This window comes from Tachypleus tridentatus, chromosome 8, assembly GCF_004210375.1.
Source record: "Tachypleus tridentatus isolate NWPU-2018 chromosome 8, ASM421037v1, whole genome shotgun sequence".
Classification (NCBI taxonomy): Eukaryota; Metazoa; Arthropoda; class Merostomata; order Xiphosura; family Limulidae; genus Tachypleus; species Tachypleus tridentatus.
Window position 1 is genome coordinate 109,956,372 of NC_134832.1, and position 12,474 is coordinate 109,968,845.

The window sequence follows — 12,474 nt, forward strand, 5'->3', positions numbered from 1 at the left end:
TTTTGGATTGAATTAAACAAGCTATACATATAAAAATATGGAATATATTTTTCATTCAGAAACTATAAAGCCAGTAATGAGTTGTTTTTCACTCTTGTGACAAATATTAAATTATAACATACTGTTTAAGAAGTTAATGTGCTTACAATATGTATGTGTAACTGAGTAACTACTATATTTTAGTGCTATCCGGCTAGGAAATAGAGAGGAAACACTGGTTTGTGAAATACTAGTTAATTACAAGCTTCCATGTAGATTTGTTCAAGTTAGCTACATCAATTAAACTGCTCATCACTAACTATAAAAGGCTTATTCCCTTTGTCACTCTATAAAGGACACTTTCACATTTCTCTTTTGATAATGCTCAACATAAATCATTACTAAGCAACAAAACTAGCATCTGATTCTTAGGTCAACTGTGGTGTTTATGTTGAGTGCTCAATATTCATGTTGATTTGTTAGAAAGTTTGTTTTTTTATTTTTTGGTGTCTTTGATGGTATAAGAGAAAAAAGTTTAATTTGAAAGTTTTATGGCACTGAGTTGTAGCCAAAAGCAAAATAAAGTTTACTAATTAGCATTTCAGCTAAGCCTTATATTACATTTATATATTAAACTACAAGTAGGTCTACTATTACTAACATTATATTCAGTGTTTAAAAATGTTTTAAGTGGTGAATAAATGTTAATTAATAAATATTCTCTTGGTACTTTAACACGTATTACCTTAAAACATAAAGAAAAATAACATTTCTTACTACCAAATATCTTTTATCATACATACAATCAAAACAGTTGAAAATTTGTGTCAGAAAGTCTGTAGTATGTTTTCTACTTCCTGATCTACAATACAGTGAAAAGACTCAAGACATATTTTTGCTCATAACACTTTCTTTTACTGTGTGGTTTTTTCACTAAAAAAATTGATGATTAAGGAATTACTTCAACACTGATGAAATATATGAAGAGTAAGCATATTTTGAAGGTATGGACAAATATGCTTTAACTGAATTCTAGAATTTTCGTTAATCCTTCAATAAAAATTCTTGTTAGTTTTGATAGGCTTTTTATACCAGTGAAGTAATAGAGCCTATAGTTAGCTTTTCTGAAAACTTAATAAGACAAATAACATATTCACATTCTCTTTTATTTTTACAGAAAAATTCAATAAACCACAAACCTAGGTCTTCTGAAGTACTGTTCTTACATGAAGACCAGTCTGCATTCTCAGCATCTTCTCTTGACATTTGGAAAGAAAGGTCTGGTAAGGTATGATGACTAGACTGATAAGCTGTCGCAGGATAGGATGCTCGATGTTCTAAGTATTGTTTGGAGTTTTTCAATCTTCGCTGAACATGGCATGTATCATAAGACTAAATACGGAATATAATGTGAAAAACACTTATGTACATGTACATGTATACAACACTTGCTCTTCTAAAAAAATACTAGTATGAAATCGGAAGACTTTCATACAAATTTCTTCTAATGAAATTTAATACAAAAACTGAGCTTTGTGAACATATCAAATACCAAAATGATCAACTATTCAGATTAATTAGTATAAATTAATAATTACTACTTAAATGAATAACTTATAAAACTTTAAATTTCACCCATATTTCAAATTTCAGCACAACACCAACTTAAAATCTTAACTATGTATAGAATATTATATTTGAGAATTTACTTCAACTTTAAAAAATCGCTAAAAAGAAGAAAGTTCTAGAAAGTGTATAATATTTCATTCTCATACCTGTTTAGTATGTGTACTGTCATATTTTGAATCCTCAACTGAATCCTGGATACTATTAGCCTGTGAAGTCTGTTTGTTAGTCATAACTTCACAGTTAATTACAACATCATGAAAATTGTTGTTTTTTTGTGTCACATGGAGCTTCGTAATAAAGATCAAACTCTGTAAGCTGTTTTTTAATAATATCTTCACAATTTAAATTTCCTTCATCAGCAATTGCTTCTTCATGACTTGATTGATTATTTTCCAATAAAACACCCTTCTGTTCTACAGCACAGAGTTCTTCTTTCATAATAGGTTCTACAATAACTTGTTCAACATCTGGTTCATGTCCAACATTTTCAGTAGATTTATTTATATTTTCTTGTGCCTCTAAAAACGTTTCTTCAAACAAGTCAGTTTCCTTTTGTTCTTTATCTTTTTCACAAATGTGAAATTTGTTTTCCTTCACCATTTTTTTCTGAACAAAATTTACCTCAAAATCCTTTATAAGCATGGACAGTTTCACAGGACTTTCTTGATTTGGTTTATGGTCACTTTCAGTAGACTGCTTATCTGGATAAACTTTACCACCTTCAAATACCGACTTGTCAAAAGTGGCTAAATGTCCATCTTCTAAAACAACAGAGGACTTCGAACTTACAAAGTTAGTCTGTGGTTCCAGGATAATGGTAGTGGATTCTGTGATATCTGACAATGACTGATCTGAGCTAAAAGAAAGACAAAAAAAATGTTCAAGGAACAAATGCCAATTTACAATGATATTTCATAAATTGATATACCAATTTAAATAACAAGATTCTCACAAAGAATGTTTTGGCCTTACAGCCTGATTTCCACTTTATATTCTCCAAAACAAATTATTAAAACATCTAGACTTATTAATTACATTTTTCAAGTCAGTAATTACAAAAATATCTGTTGCCATATTGTTAATAATACACATCTGTAATGGCTTTATTGTATTTAAATTTTTAAATGTTTGATGGTAATTCCTATATATTGAATCCAAACATGATATACATTTTTCTCTGTCACAGATTTTTCTCAAAATGACAGAAATACTTTTACATAAGTGAATCATTTACATTGAAATCAGATTACATTTTATTATACTTAAAATGTTGACAACCACTGGCTATAGACTTCTCTAGATCAACTGAAACATGGGTCTTGTTGATCATTCTAGAACCCATAGAAGGACACTGCTAATATATAAACTGTTAACAGATCCCATGATATATTTCTGAAAAGTATTTGTCCGTGCATGCACTTTAATATTGAAGAGAAAAAAATAATGTCATTTTATTCATCACTACAGCAACAAGAGGTTGTGTAAATGACCAAAACATACTCTGTTATATTTGTGATAAATTTGTCATAAAGAAACAAAGGCAAAACATTACATAATTCATCAAAAAAGCATATTTGACAATTAATGGGCTTCATACAAAGTTTGCACCATTTGTGATGACAAGTTGAGATCATGGAGTGATAGCAAGAACAATTCTTTGCCTTCTGGAATACCAGCAGTCTGACATAAGCCTAAAAACAACAGATATGACTGCTATTTTTGGGCATGTAACATACAAGGCTACAACACTTGAAATAAAGTGGAAATTTATTATCTGACCCTTCAAAGTGTTATAAGACCTATTTGTCATGGACCTACTCCACCAGATATTTTTAATGGAGTTTCATCTGATTCTGAATCTGATGTCAATGGAAATGATAATAGGGACTGTTTACAACCTGAAACTTCTAAACCACAGCTTTTCACAAAAGGTGAACTTAATGATTTGGTGAGAGATCTGGGCCTTCCATAAAATTCTCCAGACTTCAGACTAAAAACTTACTTACTCTAGGGACGTCATTTTACTGGTATAGAAATTATGAGAAATAGTTAAGGCCAAAACTTTTTGCCCAAAGTTCACTAGTACTTTTCAACAATATTGCTGAATTAATACTAATACTAGGAGCTACAGTCTATGAACCAAGTGAGTGTCAATTGTTCATTGATTCTTCCAAAAGTCTAAAAGGTGTTCTATTTCAAATCTGTTCCTATTGCTCATTAAATTCACTGGAAGGAATATACAATGAGCTAGAAATTCTCAACTCTTTCAACACAGGCTAAGTTAATTTTACCAACCACATAACCTCTCTGTACTTGTTTAAAGTCTTTACTGATTTAATACTCCTAACTTCCAAAATGTGTGCATATCTTCACAAAATTTGGCAGTCTTTCAGTTAACATTATAAGTCTTTTACATACAAAAATTATATTTTAGTGGAGTATTTTCAATAAACATAAATATTTGTCCATTTATATATTGAGTATTTGTTTGGAACGGTCCACGTGCAAAGTAATTTTCATGTTAAGATTTTCTCATATCAAATACCAAAAAATATCATTTTTTTCAACTACATTTGAAACATTTGTCTTCAGTAAAACTTTATATTTTATCTGTAATATTCTGTACCTTACCTTGAAACAGGATTGGTCAATTTGATGGACCTGGTAACAACCAAAAGTAAATTGAAATAAATCTAAATTACCCATTTTTCATTCTAGAATGACTGAGTTGTGATGTGAAACTACACTCTTTTATCCCAAGTGGCTTTAAGCTGGTAACAGTATATATCTATTTATAATTAAATTTTATTGTTTTAGTATCCTTTTGATTGCCCTTTTTATCCTGTTGTTATAAGTTGTAAATCACTTGGGACACATGCAGCTCATGTTATGCCTTCAAGTTACATTACCCACATGTTACTCCCATGCTTATCCAGTGACTTGTGAAACCGTTTTATGAATTTAATATTATTTATTTTACCTAATCTAATCTTAACCTAAAAAAATCCCTATTTTTACATTTTACTTACTTTTATAATAATAAATAGATGATAATAAGCATAAATCACAAGTAATAAAGTACTTGCCCAATCTTTCTTTTTTCTCACCATCAACTTTCAAGGGCATTTGAGTCTACCTTTTATACTAATGGCAGTGATGCAAAAAAGAACTTAAGACTAATAACGTGCAAAAAGTAAACAATTTCTACTACCTCTCACAATTTTTCTGGCTAGCTAACTACATGAAAAGACCTGTGAAAAATCCACCCAAGCTAGTATTAAATCTTTCACAGGAATATTGCTTATAATATGAGTGAAACTATTACCTGGTCAAAACACAGCATTATGCAATAAGTCATTTGGCAAATGAAAACTTTAACATTTTATTGGTTTTTATGTAATATATAATTAAGTGTAAGAGAGGATGTGAAGAGTGGGCACAGCAGAAAGGGTCTGATTTTATATTGATAGCTCTGTAGCCAAGCAAAATTGAAAGCTATAAAATTTATGGTTTCTCTGGGCAATAACAATTATTCAGCAAGTAATCTGCATTTAACTTCTTACTCTGTCAAGAGGTGGTGGAAAAATTAGAGAAGAAAGTATACCTACAGAAAATATGTCCCATCTATCATACTAGGAGAAATTCAGGATTTTTTTCAAATATTTCCTTGCAGAATTTGGAACTTAAAACTTATATACCATTAATTTATGGACTGTTAGCTAAGACTTTAAGGTATACTAATTGGCATAATGTACACAAAATTTCATAAAATTTTGAATATAAGACACTAAAACATTCTATCATGTAATAAAGGACACTCAGAATGAAGGAGTTAATAACGTCACATAAAAAAACACAGATGGCTACTCTGTGTGAAACTTCATTGTCCTTTGTATGTTGTTGGGTCAAAAATTTGGTTATACAAAGTTTCCATATTTCTTGTGTGAATGGGACAGCAGAGCATGAAATCAGCACTGGATAAAAAAGCAATAGCCATGCAGATTCAGCCTGATACTAGAAGTGAAAAACATTGAACATAAAGGTTGGTTGGCACAAAGAAATTCCTCTTACCTCTGCTTCACATAAAACTAGGCTTGATGAAGCAGTTTGTAAAGGTCCTGGACAAAGATGGCAACTGTTTCAAGTATCTGTGTGGGCAATTCCCAGCTCTTTCAAAATTGAAACTTAAAGAAGAGATTTTTGTTGGGCTTCAGATTAGAAAATTTACTTCAGATTAACAAATTAAAAGGACAATGGGGTAAGTTGAAAAAGATGAGTGGACTGCCTTTAAAGATGTTATTACCAAGTTTGTTGGAAACAACAAGAACCGAAATTATGAAAATATTGTCAATAACATGCTTGATAAATTGAAAGAGCTAAATTGTAATATGAGCTTGGAAATTCATTTCTTACATTCACATATTGACTATTTCCCAGCAAATTTCAGTGTTGTCAGCAGAGAAAAAGTAGAAAGGTTTCATTAAGACATCAAGGAAACAGAGAGGAGGTATGGGGGAAGGTGAAACATCAGCATGATGGATGATTACTGCTTCAAAAACTTAACAACATCAGTAGCAATAAAGCAAATAAAATTACACATATATGCATAAGTATGTATTATATCTATAAACACAAATATATGTAAAGTTACATTAATACCATTCTCTTTTGTCCTCTAATTCTGGTTTCTCAATACCAATAAAGGGTTTTGAATCACTCTCAGGAGTCTCCTCTACACTCACACTGTGTAATGATACAGAATCTTCACTGGATATTGGAGAAGTGGATAATGCCTGAGAATCATAGCCACTTGACATGACACTTGGTGTTCCAGCCTTCATCTGAAACATTTAGCAAACTTAAGTCTATAAACTGTTTAGAGTTTAGATTAAATTTAGATTGAGTTCATAACCAGGAGATTTACTTCCATTATATTTATTTATCCTCAGGGGATGAGACATAGTATTATTCTATAATTTTATAATATGTATGATGGTAAGTAAGAACCCTATCTTACTAGGAATATCCAGACATCCCTTAAACTTGTCACTTAGTCCACAAGACATGGTATTCATGAAAAGTTAATTCAGTATAAGTAAAGAAAACATACACAAGACAAATAGATTAGTAGTTCTAGTTACATTTTGGCTTCAATGAATTTGAATGAACAGAATTAAAGTTATCAGCTATCAGAAGAATGGAAAATAAATATCTAAAACTATCTAAAATGCTTGTCCACATCTTTCTTGTTGTTGTTGTGTATCATACAAGTTTATAATTCAAATAGATGTAAATTCCTCATTATTTACCCTATCTTACTAGAAGAATCCAGATGTCACTTTAACATGAAACAAAGTCCACAGGTCATGCTCTTCGTGAGAAGCTCACTGAGGTTTAATACAGCACACATACACCAGACAGATAAATTTGTAGCATTTAGTACAAGATAGCAAATCATTTTTATTTCATTAAATTTTATAGACTGGTGAAAATAAGTAACAGAAATATAAGGAATGCCTGGCCATGCATGATTTGTGGTGCATAAGTCCTTGTAAAAGTGTCAAAAACTTATTACAGGAACATTTAAATAATATTCAGGTCAACTAAAGGTGCTGATAATTATCTCAGCAATGAAAGCTAGATATGAAGTGGCACTTCTATAAAGTATGTGCAGCATGCTCTCCATAAATGTGGATATTTTCGAAGAGTTGTGATACGAGTGCTGGCAATAATCAATGCAACAAATTGAGTACCATTACTGCATCCAATGTGACTAAATAATATGAATAGGCATATCTGTAAGATCTGTGCAGCATGCTCTTCACAAAAGTGTGTACTTTGGAAAGGCTGTAATATGAAAATTGTACATCACTTCTAAGAATGCTCAGCATTGATATGGTAGTATAAAGTTTTACATACAAACACAGAAAAAAATCTATAAGTTAAATAAACATAAATTTCCTTCAAGGTAACAATCCTCTGTAAGACTTTTTTAACAGGCAAATCCATTTTCACTCACACAACTTTAACACAGAACTGTACAACATTCAGTGTTTAATATATTTATAATATGCTACTATACTTCTAAAGCAGTAGAAAATCTATGTCAATCATTCTGTAATAATAAATACTTACTTGAAACTCTGTGAGACTATCTTCTGTAACTGAATGTTGCATTTTACTGTCTATTCTATCATCTTCTTCCTTAAGATGGCAGGAATCAACAGCTTTGGAAACAAATTCTGACATAGGACGGCTTACCGATTCAATACTTGTTTCATTTTTTAAATCTTCAAGAGATTCAATTTCTACAATCTCTTCATCTTTTGTTGCACTGAATTTATCATTTAGTTTTTCCTCCTTTCTTTTTTCACTTCCTGACTAAAATTAATAATGATGTTTTAATACATATGAAAATACTTATCAGTAAACTCCATCTATATGATCATTTATACAAGTGTAATACAAGATATTTGGTGAACTGTATATTCCAAAATCTAAAAGTTCTGTGTTATACTATACCAAAGCCATTCAGAATATAGTTTTACACTTTCTTCAGGTATATATATATATGTATCAAACCCTATCATATTTTGAGGCTGAAATTAACTTGAAATAATTAAAGTGTAGATTCTTTCCACAAAAATTTCAAGTTAAAAAGGGCAGTAAAATTACGTTCACTGGATTGAAAACACACTGTTTATATAAAACAATGATTAAATCTCTTAAAAAGTGTGAAAAACACAAATAAACCAATAAGAATTTTATAATGTATAGATAAAAGTACTTGTTTAATGGTCAAAAATGACCCCACATCTTACTCAAAATTAAGTTTTGGTCACTCAATGAGCTAGCATTTCCAAAGAAATATGATTTTATGTAAAATATTTTCAAAACAAAAAAACTTGTCCACCAAATAAGTAAAATTACCATACAACGTATTGAACTTGTTTAAACTTTAAACCTCTTACAATTATTTTTTATTACATAAATAACATATATTATACATGAAAATATAAACATTATAGTTGGAAAGAATAATTACCTCATCTGACTCCTCTACGTTTGGGAAGGAATAAGCTTCCTTACAACTCTGCTCTTCAATAAGTGTCCTCATTGGCTTAACAAGTTTTGTAACCTGGGGGCTCATTCCACTCAATGGTGAGGCTGAAATAAAGTGATATTTCAGTTGAAATATTTATATACACAGGTGTGTGTGTGTGTGTGTGTGTATTATAACTTAGGTACAAATGTAACACTAGTGTTAAAACCTACTAAACATCTAGTAGCACATATAAGGTAGCAACACAAAAATCTAAGTTTCCATTTATCTTCCATGCATGTGCCATTATTTAATTGAAACACTATAAAAACAGGCATGTGAAAGTTAAGCATCTTGGGATTAAAATTATTATTTATCAGAGTTACTAGTAATTTTATTTTTCCTAATCAAACTGAATTCCATAAGCAGATACAATGAACAAAAATGTTATAAGAATGTTGGTTGTAAGTGTAAATGTATAAACAACAGCCCTCACACCTTTATTATATATATATATATAGTGAACCATGAAAAGGTCAAATAGGTGTAAAAGAATTCAAGAAAAAATAGCAAATTAAAACATTAACATACGGACAGAAAAGTGTTAAACAATAAGTATCTTGTATATATTGCGGTGTCTGTCTGAACATTCTCATGTCTCTTGTTTGAAAAGCTATGCAAGCAGATAAAGCTGAACATTCACTTTTGAAATGAGAGGAGAGCAGATGTGAATTACATTAATGCCAAAATTTATTTCACCAGCAGGATATTCTACATTGAACTGTTAGAATTTAATCACACTATTGTTCACATTTCAAAATGTGAAAAAACTTTAATAAAAATGTAGATTTACTCTATGCTATTGTTAAATGGCTCTTAGCATTACTGAAATGCTCACCAATAATTTGTTTTGTAGTGGGTAGTGTAAGTAACATAGAGCTTTGGCTCTGATTGAAACCATGAGGACAAAACAATTAATATTTTTAAAGCCAATGAAATAATTTAAATTGATAGTTTAACTTAAACCTTTCCAGTCACTGTGAATGGGTTCTTAAGTCACTGTGGGTGCAAACCATTGCACCATAGGTGGCATGTTTGAACCTACATATATGGCTTGCTGCAAACTCAGAACAATGCTTACCCAGTTGAACTTATGACTAAAGAGACATATAACATTTTTTTGTAACTTATGTACATGTGACAAAATAACTAAAGTCTGATGTTTATTTCCACATTATAATATCAATATTTCTCTTAATTGATAAAAAAAGACATAAGAACCATCTAAGTTCCCTAATTAGAAAACTTCAATAAAGTTGATAAACATGACAATTTAAACCATCAACAAAAACTACCATGCATCATGAAAGAAATAACAACCAGTCCACAAAATCATTTCCATGACATAAATCATGCTGACAAAGGGAAGAAAAAAACACACTAAGAAACAAACAAAGCAGTAAGCTCAAAATGTAGCACACAAACGTTTTCTACACACTATATACTGCAAGATATCGTCAACTTAAAAAGGGGGATGCAAACTAAACACATCCTATCCAGCTGTGGAATAATAACATACATTTAGAATTTGTTTCCTGGCGAAGGCTTAAATTCAGACTGAAAGGAAGATTCAGAAAGTTTGGACGAGCTGAAAGAAAATGACATTAAACTTTCACAAAAGTTATTTATGAAGGAATATCAACAGTGAATTTGGATAAAAGATGCCTAGAAATGTTGAATGTTGAACTGATTACTTATTTAACACTAACTTTGGTTTTATTGAGCAGAAAACAAAACAGCTGTTTATTAACAATTTTAATAGCAATAAATACGGTTATAGCAAATAAAATTCCTGAAAACTAATTTCTATAAATTTCTATATTTCCCAGTTAGATAATTAATCCTGTTAAGCTTCCATTTCATAAAACAGAAAAAATTAAGAAAAGAAAAGAACACTGAAGCACAAGATTTTATTGTAAAAATGTATTTCTATATTAAAATACAGGATCATTATATTACTGTGTTTAAATGGTTAAAGTTATTACCACTGTAATGGTCTTGTTCTCAAATACACTACCTGGAAATAGCAAATAACACATCACCACTTTCAAATTTACAATTATTATGGATTTTACTAATTACAACTCAATATAAAAATTACTCATGTAGATAGCATCAGTTTTTAATGTTGAAAGTACTCAGCATCACACTTACTTAGTCCGAAAGGACTTCCTTCTGGATTGGTATTAGAAAGAACTGGAGGTGATTTAATTTCCTTTTTACTGAGTTCCCTAAAGAATGTTGACTTGCACTTGTGTCGTTCTGATGAGTCATTAACAGAACTGGTTGACAAATCAACAGCTGAGTCTGCTCGGAATTGTTCCTCCAACGTAGAATGACTGAGTTCCAGTTTTATAAGCTGTAACAATAAAAGTTCAATATTATTTAAATTTCAGCCACTAATGTCACAGAACCCCAATAAAATTAAAATAAAACAAACTCATTGTAATAATTATTAGACTTAGCAAATACTTCACAAAAATGTTTACAATTATAGCCCAGGCTTTTCAATCACCAAATAACTAGGAAAATAAATCTATTACATTAAATATTTCTACTTATAAGGTTACTGATAAAGCAACTTAATATTTTACTAAATGTCCAAATGATTGGTTTTTCTAGGCATTATATGATATTATCAATAAAAAAAAAATTTTTTTCTGTAAATAATTCATTCCTAATGAATGAAAACAAGAAATACTCAAAAGACAATCTCATTTTTGGATAATTTTCTAGACACACTTATACAAAAATAGGTTGCTGACTTGTAAAAATTCAAAAGCAAATTGTTTAATACCTTTCAAAAGAAACAACTATGATTTACCCCTTACATTATGAATGTAGCAATGTAGTTAAATAAATATAGTGAAAGAGCAAAATTAACAATAAGCAAATTTTCTCAACACTTACTTGTTTCTTGGTTTTTTAAGTTCCAGCACAAAGGAAGGGAAGTGAATATTGTTTAAATAATAATTAAAACATAATTCAAAGTAACTACAATATATGTATTTCCACTTGAATAACACAAAAGTGGCCACCTATAAAGTAAGTTTTTTTACTGCTCAAGTTAAAACAATTCTTTTCATCATTATGCTGAAAAATCAAACTTCTGTTTAATGAAAGAATCATTGATTTCATATAACGATGGTAATAGTATTATATATACATAAATAAACCAACAAGAAGAAATATTTCTACTATTATTACTGTTTCAAATGCAAAAACAATAAAACTTGTTCAAAAGAAACATCACACTAAATTTGCTTCCTACTTACATATTTTAACAAATATTTCTAAGTGAGTAAATACTGAACATAATACTGATATAAACTTCTGTTAAACGTGTTATAAGTTTGCACTATCAAAAGTGATAAATAATCTAAATATGAAACTTGTTTCATAAAATTTACGTGTAGATAACATTTTACGTGTTTCAAACTAACTACCCAGATTTACAGTTATGTTATCTGGTCCTAAAATGATTATGAGACTGGACAACTTATATTATACAAGCTACTGTTGAGACTACTAATCTTAAACATTTATGTCCTACCATATTAATTTAAAAAATGCTAAGAGCAACATTGTTAAGAGGTCACCTTATTATCATTAGTCTGAATATTAGTATTTGTTGCTAATTTCAAATTTATTTAAAGATAAATTGAGACACGATATATACAATGCCTTTCATTATATTTAGATTGGACTGATAAATTCTGAGCAACTTTCAGAAATTTCTTGTCCTTCATTATGTGAAATAATTG

The 12,474-nt window shown here is 29.9% G+C and overlaps 2 protein-coding genes across 3 annotated transcripts in view; one reads left to right on the plus strand and one right to left on the minus strand.

The window, feature by feature from the left end:
* LOC143223204 (ribonuclease kappa-B-like) overlaps positions 1-12,474 on the plus strand; it is a 514,553-nt gene that overhangs the window by 213,047 nt on the left and 289,032 nt on the right. The gene's annotated exons all lie outside the window — the stretch shown is intronic.
* Positions 1,233-12,474, minus strand: part of LOC143223200 (kinesin-like protein KIF13A) — a 121,295-nt gene continuing 110,053 nt past the window's right edge. The window contains exons 32-38 of one of the 2 annotated variants that reach the window (XM_076450801.1): positions 10,865-11,069; positions 10,230-10,298; positions 8,654-8,775; positions 7,744-7,989; positions 6,268-6,449; positions 1,755-2,464; positions 1,233-1,371 (exon numbers count right to left, since the gene is read on the minus strand). In XM_076450801.1, coding sequence (XP_076306916.1) covers positions 1,861-2,464; positions 6,268-6,449; positions 7,744-7,989; positions 8,654-8,775; positions 10,230-10,298; positions 10,865-11,069 — 1,428 coding nt within the window. In that variant the 3' untranslated portion in view covers positions 1,233-1,371; positions 1,755-1,860. The remainder of the gene's footprint in view (positions 1,372-1,754; positions 2,465-6,267; positions 6,450-7,743; positions 7,990-8,653; positions 8,776-10,229; positions 10,299-10,864; positions 11,070-12,474) is intronic. The other variant, XM_076450802.1, reaches the window with a different exon arrangement.